General features: G+C 30.3%; 6 protein-coding genes and 1 non-coding gene across 7 annotated transcripts; 2 read left to right on the top strand and 5 right to left on the bottom strand.

Annotated features, from left to right (window-relative positions):
* Positions 1-454: 454 nt before the first annotated feature.
* TBLA0H01040 (uncharacterized protein) lies at positions 455-7,225 on the bottom strand (the record flags this gene model as incomplete). Its single annotated transcript, XM_004181863.1, has 1 exon — positions 455-7,225. The coding sequence occupies one exon, from the start codon at positions 7,223-7,225 to the stop codon at positions 455-457; it is 6,771 nt and encodes a 2,256-aa protein (XP_004181911.1).
* Positions 7,226-9,116: 1,891 nt separating this feature from the next.
* Positions 9,117-9,188, bottom strand: TBLA0Htrna8Q. Its single transcript has one exon. It is a non-coding gene; the product is annotated as a tRNA-Gln (tRNA).
* A 1,365-nt stretch (positions 9,189-10,553) lies between these two features.
* ARG82 (inositol polyphosphate multikinase) lies at positions 10,554-11,756 on the bottom strand (the record flags this gene model as incomplete). The annotated part of the gene is made up of 1 exon (XM_004181862.1): positions 10,554-11,756. One exon carries the CDS (start codon positions 11,754-11,756, stop codon positions 10,554-10,556), a length of 1,203 nt encoding a protein of 400 aa, XP_004181910.1.
* A 540-nt stretch (positions 11,757-12,296) lies between these two features.
* HMO1 (Hmo1p) lies at positions 12,297-13,183 on the top strand (the record flags this gene model as incomplete). The annotated part of the gene is made up of 2 exons (XM_004181861.1): positions 12,297-12,344; positions 12,485-13,183. 2 exons carry the CDS (start codon positions 12,297-12,299, stop codon positions 13,181-13,183), a joined length of 747 nt encoding a protein of 248 aa, XP_004181909.1.
* A 252-nt stretch (positions 13,184-13,435) lies between these two features.
* On the bottom strand, positions 13,436-14,935 carry MAS1 (mitochondrial processing peptidase; the record flags this gene model as incomplete). Its single annotated transcript, XM_004181860.1, has 1 exon — positions 13,436-14,935. One exon carries the CDS (start codon positions 14,933-14,935, stop codon positions 13,436-13,438), a length of 1,500 nt encoding a protein of 499 aa, XP_004181908.1.
* A 747-nt stretch (positions 14,936-15,682) lies between these two features.
* Positions 15,683-16,279, top strand: SDH4 (succinate dehydrogenase membrane anchor subunit SDH4; the record flags this gene model as incomplete). Its single annotated transcript, XM_004181859.1, has 1 exon — positions 15,683-16,279. One exon carries the CDS (start codon positions 15,683-15,685, stop codon positions 16,277-16,279), a length of 597 nt encoding a protein of 198 aa, XP_004181907.1.
* A 135-nt stretch (positions 16,280-16,414) lies between these two features.
* Positions 16,415-16,948, bottom strand: CSN9 (Csn9p; the record flags this gene model as incomplete). The annotated part of the gene is made up of 1 exon (XM_004181858.1): positions 16,415-16,948. The coding sequence occupies one exon, from the start codon at positions 16,946-16,948 to the stop codon at positions 16,415-16,417; it is 534 nt and encodes a 177-aa protein (XP_004181906.1).
* Between the last annotated feature and the right edge of the window lie 702 nt (positions 16,949-17,650).

Here is a 17,650-nt window from a genome sequence, read left to right as displayed (position 1 = left end):
CTATATTCTCTCATACATATTTAAATTTAGAATCTCCCATTCATACACGTGACCATTCTTGACAATGCCGATACAGGCGACGCGTTCCGGCCTCTTTTCGGCGATGACTCTTTTTACGCGTCTCCTATTTTATTTTTTCCTGGTCGGCCGTATGGAAAGTGTGAAAGCCACACACGGAATTTACGGTCACGCCGTATATCACGTGCCTGCGAGTTTGTGCCTAAGGCATCTGATATGGCGTCACTAATGCTTTAATATTATTTTTATCTATTTTTCTTTAGTTACTTTTTATCAGATTATGAACATTATTAAAATGACACAAAAAGATATTAATTAAAGTATATTCTAGTATAATATAGGGAATTGAAAGGATAATGGATAGGTGTTATTATCCTTTATATTGAAATAATGCAAAACGTTATTTTTTTTTGTATATTGTTTTATAAATACTGTTTTACATATATATATTCCCCACAGTCTTCAAGAATTCCTTTACGGCTTGATTCATTTCGTTGGACATATCTTTGTCCATGATTTGTAACACATAGTTGTACATCTCGTAGGAGTGTTGTTTGAAATCTATCTCGTTGAATTTGTTATAACCGTTAATGATTGTCACAATGACAGGTTTCCATGTTCTTACACTCTTGATCATCGTTTGCTCGTCCAATTGGATATAAGTGTTTAAGATCATCCGACTGATTTCCATCAAAGAATCAGCTAATTGTTCCTTCTTTAAATTGATATGGAGATTCAAATTGCCATTGGTATTGATATCTTTCTCCATTTCATTTTCCGTTTCATTTTTAGATAATTTCAATTCATCATGATAAGCATATAGTTTGAACAATATTTTGATTAGTGTTAAACTGGAACTTGTTTCTTGCCTTAATAAGTTTGGTAATTTGTTCAAAATACGGTTATTGACCAGTCTTTGTCTTAATTTATCATTGTTATTGAATTCATGAGAAAATTCAAAAGATTTTTTTAAACCGACCATGATTTTATGTTCTTCTTTGAAAGGCATATATTGGAAGATTTCTTTATGTTCAAATACATCATTGATTAATTCGATCAATAATAAATGCAATACACATTTCATAATGATAGAATTTTTCAAATTCACTTTCTTGATCACTTCATCTAATTTAATAGCAGTACGTTCACCATTGGCTATTTCTACACTATCACTATTCTTGCGATGAGTCAATTGTAAACTTTTGCGAATTTTCACTTCTAATTCTTTCGATTTGGAAGGTTGTTTATCTTTGAGTTTGGAAACTTGTTTCAATTGAGTGGAATTCTCTTCATTTGAGTTAGTTCCATCTAATTTATCTTGTTTAGCTTCAGCTGATTTTTCTTGTAAGTTTGATTCTTCATTGGAAACTTCTTTGTCAGTTTGGGTTGACTTAGTTTGATTAGACTGTTCTGTTTCATCTTCCTTCTGATCATCAATTTTCTCTTCAGATTTCTCCTCAACCTTTTCTTCACGTTGATCATTCGATCGAGCTTTCTCCAAATTCTGTTCTACATCTTCTTCTTTTACCTTTTTCTTAAGACCTAATGGATCTTCATCAAATAATTCATGTGCAGTAGTTAATTTAAATAATTTAATAAAAATATCACCAATTTTTCCCCATTGTTCATCATTCAATTCTTTCTTATTTTGTAAAATTAATTGTTCAAAACATGTTTTACCTATTTTACCAATTGTGTCATTATCTTGATAGATACATTTAACATAAAGATTTAAAAACCCATCTAATGATGAACTTAATTGTTGGAAATAATGTTTGAATAAAGCTGTCATATTTCTTAATGCTTGAATTAAAGTAGTAGATAACCAAACGCTCTCAGATGGATTGTTCATCATATCTATACCCTTGGACTCATCAGCAGGGGATAAAATATCAAAGATCTTGAATAGAAGTTCATTACAAATTCGGCTCCAAAATTCTTCAGAGAAATAAATACCATGTGCTACTAAATCATCAAACATATCGTTTAATGCACCAGAACGTACTTCTAAATCTTGAGCTTGCATGATGATTTCGAAAAAGGCGGAAAATACTGGGAACCATAAAGTATTTTGGATATTTTTAGTCTTTAAGACAGCTTTCGTTGATGGTTTGAGATCTGAAAGGAAAAGACCAGATTTGCTCTGTCTTCTTCTATTAGTAGTGCGATTGGGTATTTGGAATGTTTTTGTAACTTCTTTATCAGTAGTATCTTCTACATTATTAGATTTTGGCTCTGGGACTTCACCCCCATTTTTTGTAACTTGCACACCATCATTAGAATTTTCAACATCATTCATATTTTCATCATTTTCTTTTATTTGATTATCATTTGTTTCACATTCTTTGGAATTTGTATCAGTTTCTTTAATAACATTTTCATAATTTTCACTATCAAATGAAATTTTAGCTACCACTTTTGTAATATTTTGTAATGTCTTTAAAGCTTGTAATGAAAATTTTTGATATCTTGAATTTTTGGCAATCCCACTAAATACTTTCAATAATTCAATAAATGCATCATCATGGATAATGATATCACCAAAGTGTTGTCTCAACACAACATTTTCAATTAATTTATACGTCTTTTCAACAACTGATTTTGCGGTACTTGTTGTACAGATTTGTAAGGATTGTAATATTGGTATCCACCCAGATTTGATTTTATGTGCCTTAATTAAAATGAAATTTTGGAAACATTCTATAATCCATTCTTGAACATCTTTATTTTTATTTTTCTCGACTATATAACAAAATGGTTTCAAGAAATCATTCTGAAATTCAAACCCATTAAATTCTTCAATGTCTAAAAATCTCATTGATAATTGACGTAATGAATCTAGGGCAAAAAATACAACACTTGGATTGGTATTTGTTCCAATAGATTTAAACGTTTCTCCCATTACCGCCCAAATAGGAGTCCACTCTACTCTAATACGATCCATATTGAAATAACAAACATCGATCATTTTTTGTAATGAAAAAATTCTTGGTGTAGAAGTATTTTGAGACGAGCCAATTTCTTCTAAAGCTACTTCAGTTAGTGTTCGAATAAAGTCAACAATTGCACCACCAGATAATTCAGAACTCTTAGTAAATATATTATCCATCAACAATACAACTTCACTAGACTTTATCAAATCAGCAATTTGAGGTTTTAATTCTTGATTATAATATTTCTCTTGAGCTAATTCAATAGGAGTGGGTCTTTTAGAAAATAGATTGAAATAACTACCATAGCCTGAAGGTACAAGTTCGGTACTATTAGAGGGATTAGATATACGTGCATGAGCGATATCAGGAACTGTAGTTTTATCAACACCTTTAGAAATTAATTGTAATCTTTCTAATTGAGAAATGGCGATGAAGACATTTTTCCATGCATTTTTTAAATAATTACCATCAGCTAAAGCAACTTTTAATAACACTACAACTGCTTTGACATTCTTAATATGAATTTCTTCTGGATTTTGTAAATTACAAAAATTCTCTAAGGCAGCAATGAAAGCAATAGAGGCATCTTCAATATCAAAAAGAGTAGCTAGATGAATTGCCAATCTCAACCCTTCTAAACATAAATCGTTGATTCTAACATCATCGTCGCATTCTTTAAATGGAGATGTAAAAGTTGCTAATAGAGACATCCAAATGTTTTCAAATATTAATTTAGCATGTTCTACATGAGATGCGGTAAAAAAAACATTTGCATTCTCAACTGAATTGCCTTTTTTCAATTCCTTAAAAACAGTTTCAGTTTTTGTTGCTATTTCTTTAGATACTTGAAGGTACGCTTTCTTTTGTAGATTGGTTGATCCAAACAAGGTAAAATAAGATTCTTGAACTAATGCACCATCATCGGATACAAGTGCTTCATATTGTTCAGATAATAATTTAATTTCATTCTTAGCAATTTCATTAAATACTTTAACAAGAAATTCCTTTGGTAGATCATTTCCATTATCAATTCCGGCATTGTTTTCGATGAATTCACTTAAGGTCATTCGACTTTTAATTTGTTTAGAATGTAAATCTGTATTTAACATGATAATCGAATAAGCTAATACATATGCAGTATCAGCCTTTGAAAATATTCCAGGATTTTGTTCTACATATCTCTCGGCAAACTTTAGCATAAATCTATCAATTTTTTGTCCTTCCCCTGGTAATCTGAAGCTTTGAAGGAATTCTCTTAATCCATCAACTATAGATAGTTGAGAAAAATTAAATGTATTAACAAATGCATCCATAATTTGAATATTTTTCTCATCGCCTTCACCTAAATATTCACCAACTTTAGCTAAATCAAGACCATCTGTTTTTAAAAGCCATTTAGCAATAACTTCAGGGCTATCGCTTTCAATAAAGCCAAGACTAATCAGTTGTGGAATAGCTCTTTTTGGTTTTCTATTAAATAATCTAATACAATTTGTAAGCTCGGTTTTTCTTTGCTTTAAATTTTCAAATTGATTTAAGTCGTCTTCAGACATCACTAATGAATTATTGCTATCAGATACTGATTTTTGATTCGTTTTATTAGCAGACTTTGAGCCACTAGAGTTTGATTCAACAGATTTTATATCAACAGATCCAGAATCATCGTCAATAGGAAGACTAGGTAGTGGTTTCAAACCTTTATGAGACCAGGACTTTAAAGATCTTAGACATGAATTAAGTGACGTTAATGCAGCTACTTTCATTGTATACTGCAATTGAATAAAGGATAAATCTTCTGTTGGATCTACTTGGATCTCACTATTGTTGTCACCATTTGATGAAAGAATTGGGGCTTCGTTCATGTCAAAGGCAGGCATAGGATCAATGGAATATTTTTCAAAATATTCTTTTTCTTCTTCTGATATCAACCCTCTTACAAGTGCTATTTTACTTAAGTAATTTATGATTAATTCTATTATGTTTGGCATGTTAGGGTTGCAATCATAATTCAAATAAAATTCTATTAGGCCACGAGGATCATTACAAATTCGATTCACACAGTTTAAGAAATATTTACGTTGGTGAGCTGTAGATGTTGTTAATTCAGAAATAGGCAGATATAATTCAGTTAAAAATACAGGAATCTCCAAGACTAAATCTGCTCTACAATTAGTGATTAATAGCCATAATATCTCTAGAGTGACATCAAATACAGGAGCAATTGGAGAAGTAGCGTTTCTAGCAATTAATAGGCATATATATTGTTTGACAGATTCGAACAAAGATTGATCAGTTTTGCCAGGTACCAACAAATTATGAGATAAGAAGATATCAATATAATTTCTTAAAATTGAGTATACTACATGAAGTGATAAGAGTTTTGATCTTACTTCATGAGAACCAATATCCATTTCAGAACCAATGGATTTGGAAGCTTTATTAGCCATACTTCTAAATAACAAGAATCCATCCTTAATTAATAATTCATCGGAAGTTAAACCATGCGACATGGAATCTTGATTATCATTCATGTTTTCAATATCAGATTCTTGGTCATCATTACTATTTACTTTCTGCATACCTGCTAATGTAATTGTGTTTGGCTGTCCAACATCTGATGCTTTATTCTTGTAATGAATATAATCCTCTTCACTTGTATCATGTTTATTACCTTTCGATTTAGTATTTGAAGAATTCAATTTGTTAAGTATTTTTGTAACTTTATCATAAACTGAATTTATAATTTGTGATAAGGTCGCCTGGGCAATGGTTTGAGTAGAGATTTCATTAGAGTATATGAAAATATTATAAAGAGTTCGAACTACTTTTAGTAAAGATGCACCATGGCAAATACCACTTTTATCTTCAATTAATATACAATTTGAAAGAGCTCTAATTATTTGAACGTCCACTTCTGGTTTAGTATTTTCAGGTTCAAAACAGGCACAGATTGCATTAATTGAAGCGTCTAATAATGTTTGTTTTGGAGGGGGTGTTACTCCTGTGGAAATGTCACGTTGATTTGGTTTTTGATCATCAGAAGCCATAGCATCCGGTAAATTAACTAACAATTTTTCATCCAAAGCTCTAAATGAGAATAGTTTGGAAAAACAAGATAATGCTTGAGATTGGATATGAGAAGAGTTAACTCTACAACATAATCTTAAGGATTCGAAAACAGAAATAGAGTCCAAATAACTGTGAGAGTCGCTCTCGCCCTTAATAACTGAATCTAGTCTTGCAATTGTCGCTTCCAGTACTTTACTCGTGCTTGGTAATCTTTTAATCTGTCTATCAGATAGTAAAGTAATTAAACTATCTTGTACCAATTTTGCCACTTTAATTAGATCAGTACCTTTGGATGTTTTTAAAGGTTTAGTTTTTGCTTGTTTATTCGTTTCAGGTTTTCCAGTTTTTTCAAGTTCATTGTCTTCATCTTTATTCTCATCAGTAGTACTCTTTTCTTTATTTTTCTTGTTATTTTCTTCAATTACTATTTTGTGAGGCTCTTTATTATCAGTATCATTTGTAGTTGCATCAGTAGTGGTAGAATATAATCCCGCATCCGCTTCTATCGTTACAACATTTGGCTCTATATCTGTTTCAGTTGTAGATATAGTTGGTTGGATATCAATTGTTGCTGTAGTTGGTGCAATGTCATTAGTAGTTGATGTGTTTGATTCAATGACTGAATCTTGTGTATCAGTTATCGATTGTTCAACATCTGTTACAGCTGTAGTGTTTGTTATGGTTTGACTCATCTCTGGTTCTACAGCAGTAATTGTATTGGTCAATTCTACATCTGTTGATTCAATCGCAGTTATTGAATTACTTAGGGCATTATCAGCAATCTCCAGGTTTCTATTACTCAATTCGTCATCTGATTGAGCTGGTGAAGAGGGTGCTTCTGGAACAATAGATGTATTGTTTGTATCAATTTTAATTTCAGTATTTTCTTGATTAGAGGGATCTGTAATAGCATCCTCAATAATTTTTTCAGATTTTGTTTCGTCTTCTGGTTCATCTGAATCCTTTATTGCGCTACTTCCTATATTTTCATCGTTTGTTTGATCTCGAATATTAATATTAGTGGCAATCTCAGTATCTTCTATGGATCTGGTTTCATTCAAGTCAGTATCAGATCTGGTAATGTCTATGGTTTCCAGAGTTTCATTGATTGATTGTTCAGCATCATTTGTGTCTATGGATTTATTTGATTTTGCTGAATTCAAATCAGCAATATCATCTTTATTAATTTCTGACATTCCAGTCATTTCTATATTATTAGTGTATTGTAAAATATCGGCTTGTTGGTAAAATAATGTATAAGTATAATGTATATATTACAGTTGGTATTATGTAAGAATGGAGAATTATATTCTATCTTTTTTTCCAGCTTGTTATTATTGCCGATCTTCAATTGGAAATCTGTGTAGAAAATAGCAAATATCAAAGTAATTATCTAAAATGAGATCTCTAATATACGATGGTGATAAGATTAAGTTATATTTCTCTTTGTCTCGAAACTTTTTATCGATTAATAGAGAAAAGTATGATGATACACAAAAAAAAAAAGAACAATTGTTTAGTTGTTGCAACGTAATAATTAAATAATCAATCACAGATATGCAACTAAAAGAATGTGTATCAATTGGTATCAAACTATGAATTATTTACTTTAGAAATAGAAATAACTAAATTTACCGTAGTTGATGTAGTTGTTTATTTATTGATCTTCTTTTTCAACTAATCTTTTTATTTATTTACTGATTAATTTAGATTATGGAAAGCACCCGAAACAAGTTTGCCGCCCCTTAGCTGGCAGGCTTAGTTGACCTTTTTTCTGTTCGGTGTTGATTGCCTAGTTGAGTTTTTAAGCATTGAAAGCGTTTTTTTTTTTGGCTCGGCAAATTGGCACATTCTAGATTCTAAAATTGGCCAAAGAAAACGCTGCAGAAAAAGCTGATGACAGAAATTATGTAGTGTCATTGTCAATAGTGTCACATTATTTTAAGAAGATGTGTCACTAATAAGAATGTTTCAGATTGTAGTATATATAGGAATTCCTAGATTAGTTGAGTAGATATCGTAAATATATAAGTGTACAACATTTTGAAAACTTATATTTGTATTGAAAATCCATTGAATAAGTATAAGCAGCTATTATTATAACAAAACAATACTTGTTTTTTTTAAATATTTTACTCTTTAAGGAATATTGTGCTATTTATCCTGGATTTTACAAACCTACGACACTAAATGACAAATTAAAAAAAGGAACTGGAAAATATTCGAATGAGAAAGAGAAAAGGTAAAGGTTTTCAGTGTATATTTATTTTGTAAACGGGACAGTTTTCATTAACTAATGTATGTAACTTTTATGTAGTACACTTCTAAACGTAAAGTCTAATCTAACCTTTAGTTATTTTTCTATTGTGTGAAGCAGATGTCTTGATAGTTAATAACGTTAATGGTAGGGACAATGAAGCCACATACTATAGATACTTGAAAGATAATTAAATAGATATTATATATTTTAACTATTAGTTTCCAGTATTCCAGATCCACTCTTTGTTATCTAGTTATTAGAAGTCGATCCTTTTCATCTATAAATGTTCTCTGTGCTTAGTGATCTTTCCAGTCTCTCAGTTATATACATCTGTAGTTCTTATATTGCCTTATTTGAAACTATATGGAGCTCTCTGGGGGATAATCTTGACTGTTATGTACTTTTAAAAATAATTGTACCATATATTAATATACAAGACGTCAGTAAAATGCCATATAAAACCTTTCAAATGTGAGTCACGTGGCTGTGCAAAAAATTGTAAATGTCACGCAGTGTGAGCTACTTTAGTCACGTGTATAAATCAGGATCACGTGATAACGTAATGAACATGTAGATTAACAAGTAAGTGAATCATGAACATAAATTCTATTTAAGAATCTAAAGCTAAAAGAATAAGCTAGATGGTTAAAGTAGAACAAAGAAGTAAGAACCAGAAAACAAAAAGAACGAAATACAAAAGATGGAAGTATATACTGAACAAGTCGGAACGTAATAATAATAATATTTAACTTACATAGGCTCAGGTATATAGTTGTATAGTTTAATAAACAGTTGGTATTAAACTAGCAGCCAAAAATATACACTACTAAAAAGAAAGGTCCTACCCGGATTCGAACCGGGGTTGTCCGGATCAAAACCGAAAGTGATAACCACTACACTATAGGACCCGTAATTCTTGAAAATTTAGTTTTAATGTTTCATTAAAACGACATAGGTAGAGAATTTGTGAGAATTGATCCTGTTTAATAGAATCAAATATTTGTCAACACTTAATTGTTTTCTTAAAAACAATTTAGATGATAAAACTGTAACGTAAATGGTGACCATATATAATTCGAATGAATCAAGCATACTTTTAAATAATATAAACCATAGTTCAATCTCGTTTAGAGTTTAGTGATAATTCATTTAGATTTAAGCATATATATATATATATTAGCTGACTATCAAAAATAAAAAATAAAATAACGTGTTAACATGTTACAATATGGCAAGCATTCTGAGTTGTATTATAACTCCGTGTTAAACTGTACGTAAAAGCGATGATATAATTAGTTGATTTAATTTTCCAACAAACTTAATTTTCCAGCAAACTTAATTTACTGGGATTCAAGAGAGTTAGACATTGTTATACAGTGTTTAAGATGTAAAGATGATTACTTTATTTAGACATATATAGTAAATAATATAATTAAAATGAATATATTTCTTAAATAGTGTTTTTCGATATAAAAAGAAAAACACATTTTAAACAATAAGTCACGTGATAAAAGTCTTTTACCACTTAATAGAAAATGATATAATCATATTCCAGCAGCATGCAAGTAATCTGTTTTTAGTATGATATTCTCACCTCCTAATTACCTTGTCTCAGCTCTCAAACAGTAAATCTTTAAACAACATTGCCAAGAAACGAAGGTGTATTAATCCGTCACACAGCCCTTCGGAAAAATTTGCTGGAACAGTCTCTACACTTTCTAAAAATCTTACTTTAAAGGGATATAATATGTAAACATTTATAGATTTTAGTAAAAAAAATATAATAAGAATGTATCTTGTATCTCTTGGTCAATGATGTAAAACATATTTTTATATATACATAAGAATACAAAGTTGCTCCAAGCTCCTAGAAATTTATTCAATATTTTTATAATATCAAAGATGGAAACTAGCCCTATAGCCATTGTTTTTCAAATATCAACCTTATTAATGATTATGATCCCAGCTTATGTTGTTTATACTATGATACCATATAAACAAGTTGGGATTCTTATTATGTTTGTATGTTTTATAGTGGCGGTAAAGTCTTGGTCTGAATCAGCATGGGTTACTGGTGAGATTAGAGGTATGCCATTATATGTAAGGGATGAAATCTAGTTTGTAATTATAATTTCAAGTAAATAACTTTTATATATATCTTTTAATTTATTTTTTAATATTTCCTAAATTTTCAAAACAATTTTTTTCTTTTTAATATACTACTTTGGTAAAAAAATCTTTAAAAAAATAAAAATTACAAAAGTTGTACGTCATTATAAATTATTAAATAACTCTATCAAATTCTCCACTCCAACAATTACATTTTCATCACACCCCAATTCTTTTGCTACAAATTTAGAATGAGCAAAATCTATCAACGATAAAGAACTTAAACATTGGTTACTGTTATTATTATTACCATTTTCATCATCATCATCATCACCATTATCACCATCATCATCATTATCATCATCATCACTGTTATCAGAATCTATTCTTGAACCAAGGAAATTGTTTCTAACAATCGAATCCTCATCATTCAAGAGATCCCATCGTTTTGAATCACTGTCATAAATATACAAAAGACTCGATGAGATCATTCTTACTGGGGTATCTAATAATGTATTATATAATAAACTCAATCTTTTCAAAAAAGTCTCTTTTAGATATTGTTGTCTCTCTGTAGATAATGAAGTATTATTGAAAAATAAATTTATTGCATGTAAAATATTGGATTCATCTCTTGATCTACCAAATAATTTATTCAAAAGCACATAATCTTCTTCGATTGTAAAATATTCAGAATTCCCTTCGTTAGAGATAAATTCTTGTAATAAATTGTTATTTTTATCCAATATCATCCCACAAATTCGAAATGATAAACTACCAGACGTAGTATTTGCAGAAACATCTGCCAATCGTTCCATTTTCTCCGTGGAAGCAGTAGTAGAATCATATAATATTTTACCTAATTTAATATCCATGATATTGGGTTTAGAATATCCTTTCAACAGATTTTCTAATACAATATAACTTTTCGTATCATTGTTCGAACCAGTTAACGTACCAGACCTAGACACTGATTGTATATCAATAGGAATATTCATTGGTGTACTACTATTCGTACGTGTCTCAAACGATATACTATCTGGTGTACTACTCTCAGTAATTGGTAAAGATTCTTGAGAATATACATATGAATTATCATCTGGTACGGTATGCGTCCCCTGTTCCAATACTCCTAAAAAACTCGGAATCCAATAATGGAACGGTACATCTCCTCCCTCTAAGATGGAATTTACTTTCTCTAAATTTGCCGGTGTCTGTACTACATAGGATTCTTGAACTTGCTTATAAAAGGCTAATTCTTGAGCCGCACAAGGCTTAAACACTAACAACTCCTCATCATCAGTCAATGTCCCATCATGACCAGCAGCCTGATGTCTTAAATGTTTCCCAGGAACACTGTTTTCCATTATATCATTAAGTTCAATCCCATAAACGATTCTTACTTAGGATTTACACTACTTTATATATATAAATATCTAGTTCTTTTCTTCTGTTCAATTTATTCCATTATTGACCTCATTGTTAGAGTCTCTTTCTCTATATAAAAAGCCCCCGCTTTGTCCCGATCTGTCCGCAAAAAGTTCCGTATCAGGATACTGTTCCGTATATCACGTGAATTTCGCGCGAAGTTATTTTCTCGGCTTTTTCTCAGTTTTTTTTTTCTATTTTTTCCACGGTCTTTGTAAAATTTTCCAACTTCTCTTGCTGGCTCCTTCTAATTGATGTTTTTTTCCCCCCAGTAGTCTTCTCCGTGCTGAAAAGGACTCCTTCTAAAATAACATAATCTCTGCCTAGCACTTCCTTGTAAACACCAGTAAGTAAAAATTACATACTCTGCCTAGACCAAGACAAGTAATAATACCAGCATACCCTAGAACAGCATACACTCGGCGGCTAGTGACGAAACCTTTTAACGTTTAATAATACAAATATAACCACTATCTAACATGAACACTGACAGCGCTTCTGTTAAATTGAGAACTGCCAAGGATTCTGTATGTACAATTGCTTTTGCCATCATGACTTTATATTGGAATTATTTTCAATAGTTCAATAACATTCGTGTTACTAACATGTATACAATTGTAAGCTATATCTTTCATAGCTTTTACTCAATTTTTTTTTTTCAATTTAGTTAGTATCCTCTTTATTTGAACTATCGAAATCTGCTAACCAAACAGCCTCTAATATTATTGATTTCTATAACACTATAGATCAGGAAGAAGGTGAAAAAATAGAAGCCATCAATACTTTAACCGATTCATTGTTCAGATTAACTGATGCTACTAACCATTTACACTTGATTAGTTCCGATTTGACCAATCCAATGGATCTGGATATCGACACTAATAGATCGTTACTTTCAACCCCACCTTCTACTGCTGATAAAACTGCCAATGGCAAAAAAGCTAGAGTGGAAAAGGATCCAAACGCTCCGAAGAAACCATTGACTGTGTTTTTTGCTTATTCTGCTTACATTCGTTCCAAGATCAGAGAAGAAAGAGCCTTGGAAGGGTTGCCACCTTTATCTCCCACTGAAATCACCCAAGAGATTTCCAAGAAATGGAAGGGATTGGATGAAAAGGAAAAATCAAAATGGAAAGATGCTTATCATATTGAATTACAGAATTATTTAGCTGAGAAAAATAAATATTTGGAAGATAAGAAAAATGGTACTTTACCATTGGATTATTCTCCTTCAGCTCATGCTCGTGTTCCAAACCCTTTCACCTCTATTATAATGGGAACTGATACTTCTTCTCATTCAAGCAAAAAAGACCAAGAACATGACGATGGTAATGTAGGAAAAGAAAAAGAAGAAAAAGAAATCTAAATCTAAAACAATTTCTGCTTAATTTTTTTCTTTCCTTTTTTTTTTCCCCTCTCTCTCGTCATGTATTTCTCATCATTATCTATGTATTATTATTATCATCATAATTTTGTGTTTTTTATAATTTTTATTTGTATGTATTCTTTTACAGTACTTCTTTTTTATTATGTATAACTATTTAAAATGTATTTGTCTTTACAAATCATTGATTCATGTCGTTTATAATTAATATCATTTGTTTTTTTGTTTTTTGTTTTAGTTCTTTTGTAATTGATTTTCAATTTCCTTTAATGAAGGAATCTTTTCTACATTACCTAACCCTACCATGGCAACAGGCTTATCCTTTAATCTATAATTAGCCCACATGATAATATCATCTTTAGTAATTTGATCGACTTTCTTGAACATTTCTTCTGGCGTTAGTCTTTTACCAGTGGTTACAATCTGCCTACCCATATCTTCCAATATAGAGGTAGAACCATCTAATGATAATACTAGGGCAGCTTTTAATTGAGCTTTGGAACGATTAACTTCTTCATCAGTGATATTACCTGATTTAATACGGTTCCATTCTTTCATAATTTCATTGATAATTAATTTAGGTTGATGAGCTTTACTGTCACTAATGATATAAATACCCCATAAACCAGTATCTGCGTATGATGTGGAAAATGACATGTATGAGTTAGCAAGGGTATTATTATTATCATTAGAAGCAGCAACTGCTAATGGAGATGGAGAATTAGTACCTGCACCTAATGCACGATCCCAATTGCCTACAATAGCTTGAGTAGCTAATGCTACAAAATAATCAGGGGCTGACCATGATACACCTTCTACACTAATAACAATATGAGTTGTAGGTAATGAAGGTTCAGATATTAATCGTTCACCTCCGTTGAAAACTGGTAGTGGACCTCTTGGCGACCCCAATGGTAAAGGGGAATCAGACTTCTTAACATGACCAAAATATTTTTCTGCATATTTAACCAATTCTTCATGATTCACATCACCTGCGCCTGCTAATACCATTCTATCACCTTTATAATTTGTAGTGATATAATTCTGTAAATCATTCCTTTGAATAGTATTGATATTCTTAATAGGACCAAGAATGGTTCTACCAAGAGGTTGATCTTTATAAACAATCTCATGCAAATGATCAAATACAACTTCATCATACATTTGGTCAACTTCTTCACTTTCTCTAATAATAACAGATCTTTCTCTCTCAATGGCATTTTTATCTAACGTAGATTTCGTTAGGATATCGCTCAATATGTCAATGGCATTGGGGATATTATCTTTTAATGTCTTGGCATAATAGACTGTGTTTTCACGAGAAGTATAAGCATTCAAATGTGATCCTAAATTTTCAATTACTAATTCAATATCCCTTTGAGATCTCGTGGTGGTACCTTTGAAAGCTAAATGTTCCAAAAAATGAGCAGTACCATTATTTTTACTATTTTCGGCTCTTGAACCAGCATCCACATAAATACCAATTGATGCAGTAGATGTGTTTGGAATATATTCGGATGCTACTGTTAGACCATTACTTAACACTGTAGTTTTTGTACCAGGTATTACATTGGAAAATTCTTCAATATTAGAACCAATATTAGAATTTGTAGATTGTTGAACGGCAGAATATAATCGTAATAATGATGGATTGATATTATTCTTTGCTATTGATCTCGAAGAATTTAATAACAAACGTCCTGCAGCTTTGTTTCTTATGATATTGCGTAGCATTTTCTCTTGAGTAGATTCGACTCTCGTATGTATAGATATGTGTATGTATCTGTATGAGCTAATTTATTGCTCCCTTAATTTATTGCTCTCTTAATTTATTGCTCTCTTAATTTATAATGATGCTATATAAAAATATTATATATACATATACATATATATATATATATATAAAACTATTTATAATTATATATATAAGAGCTTTAACAAATTCCTATACCTTAATAATGCTAATTTTTTCTAGCCGCGTGATATCCGAATCCGGAAACAAACCCAGGGTTGGTACAGCTATAACATAGGGTTAAATTTCAGAAACAAGCACGTGCAATAGGCTTTATACCACAGAAAAATGGGTATAACCCTAGGCCGAATCGGAGTGTGTTTTCTATCTCCCTTATTTACTAGGAATTGGATAATGCATGATTCATTCTTAGAGTAATTAAGATATATATATATATATATTTATCGACAAGTATTTAATTTAATAATTGATCTAATGGATAAGAGATTTATTTAAAGGCATAGATAGTGGTTCACATTCTTTAGTCTAGCACGATCAGTCATATACATTTGCTAAAGATCAGTAAGCTCATCTGATTTCCATTAACGTTCATTAAGATATCCCTTAGTTTTCAGGAATCTATAATAGAAGGAAATAAAAAAAATCATTATAAAAAATTAACATATATATATCCATATATATATATACAAATTTATTAACTCATTCACATATCACATATACGTAGGAAAATGTCATATCTATTACCAAGAACTCTATGCAAGCAATCGGTTGCAAGATCAGCCTTATCTTCAACTTTGTTGAAGACCCATACTCCATTGCTTTCTACAAGCAGCTTAATAAAGATATCTAGCTTCCACACAACCTCACCTGCTAATTTCAAGATTCCATTATTACCAATGCAACCACAAGTCCCTGGTGGTGTTATTGGTGATGTTAATGAAGCTTTCATCCCACAACCAGTTAATAAGTCAACTGGGTCTCACCATTGGTTCTTTGAAAGAGCTGTAGAAATTTCAGTATTGCCATTAGTTACAGCTTCTTTGGTAACTGGTGGTGAATTAGGTGCTGTTACTGATGGATTAATGGCTGCTGCAGTATTAGTTCATTGTGGTTTGGAACTAGAATCATCCATTGAAGATTATATTCCAAGAAGATTATACGGGAATTGGCACAACTATTGTATATGGATGTTGTATGCTGGTTCTTTAGTATCATTTTACGGGATCTATCAATTTGAAAAGAATGACGTTGGATTTTCAAAGACTATCAAAGCTTTATTCACAAATAATGATTCTGAATTGATCAAGAAGGATGCAAAGGAGTAAACCAAACAATGATTTGATCTTTTGCTTCTGTCACTTGTTTATATATATATTATTTATTTATTCTATTAAATACCTATTTATCTATCTATTTATTTATTTTCTCACGTATTTATTTATTCTACTCAATATTCTCTCTTACTCACTTTTACCTATTATCTCATTATTTAATTTATTCTTCCATTGATTTAAAGATTCCAATAAGAAATCTTTGGTCACTATATTCTTCATATCTACAAGGTATAATTCACTTTCACCACAATACACGTCTCTACAATCCATAACATTGGTAAATTCTATAACTTTATCAATAGAATCAATTTTACATTGGAAAAATTCATTTAATTGAATTAAATACTCTTCAATTTCAAAATCTTTGATTTCAAAATTATTTAAAGTTTTTCGAATTTCTTCATATTTGATAGTACGATATTTATTACTGATATCTATCAAACATAATTTCTCTATTTTATTTATCATTTTTTGATCATTGTAAATAAAATTATAAATATCTGGATACCGTATTATATCATTTACACTACCAAATGAAAATATTTCCAATATTTTAATATCTTCCATTGATCCTTGGTTTCGTATCGTATCAACCCATTCTTGCTTATAATGATATTTATTAGGTATCTGGATACATTTTATAATCGATTGGCTAACCATAACGTTACTAGTATTAACAATATTTTTACGTTGAACTTTTTTGATCTAGTAGTCCCTAAAGAATTTTAATAAATTTAAAAGTGAAGGCTTCGCTATAACTTGCCGAGTTCATATTTATACAAACGTACATCGCATATAAAATGCTAAGAGAGAATCTGATGCCCCAATAATATAAATTTATATACTAATAATAATTTCATCCAACTTAATAATTAGGTTCATTATTACCAATTGATATTTTGCAGAATTTACATTTTATTTATTTATATGTTTTTTAATTAAAGTGTTTAAACATATTAAAATTAAAGAAAATCTACTGTTATAGAAAAATATTTCATTTTTATTAATTAGTGTCTATTTATTATTTTTTTCGTGTTGAACTTTATTATTATTCTACAATTTATAATCTATATCAATATCCCTATATATATTCATAGCTTTGACACTATTTACCCTTATGATATGGAGTATTATCCAGTTACTATTATCATTTCTAAAATATCTCAATAGCATATGGTCTTGTGTATTAACTCCATAAATTTACAGAAATAAATTTAATAGTTCCTTATTAAAATTTAAATCATATTACCTCAAGTGGAATTATTGAATTCAATATTTGCAGGGTGTTTATCTTCTTTTTTTTTGAAAAAAAACATTGGTCTTCATAAATTTAGTTATTGACTCAATATTAACAGGCTATCC

Source organism: Henningerozyma blattae, chromosome 8, assembly GCF_000315915.1.
Source record: "Henningerozyma blattae CBS 6284 chromosome 8, complete genome".
In the NCBI taxonomy this organism is placed as follows: Eukaryota; Fungi; Ascomycota; class Saccharomycetes; order Saccharomycetales; family Saccharomycetaceae; genus Henningerozyma; species Henningerozyma blattae.
Note: the sequence above shows the minus strand (reverse complement) of the source record. Positions and strands in the feature narration are given on the sequence as shown.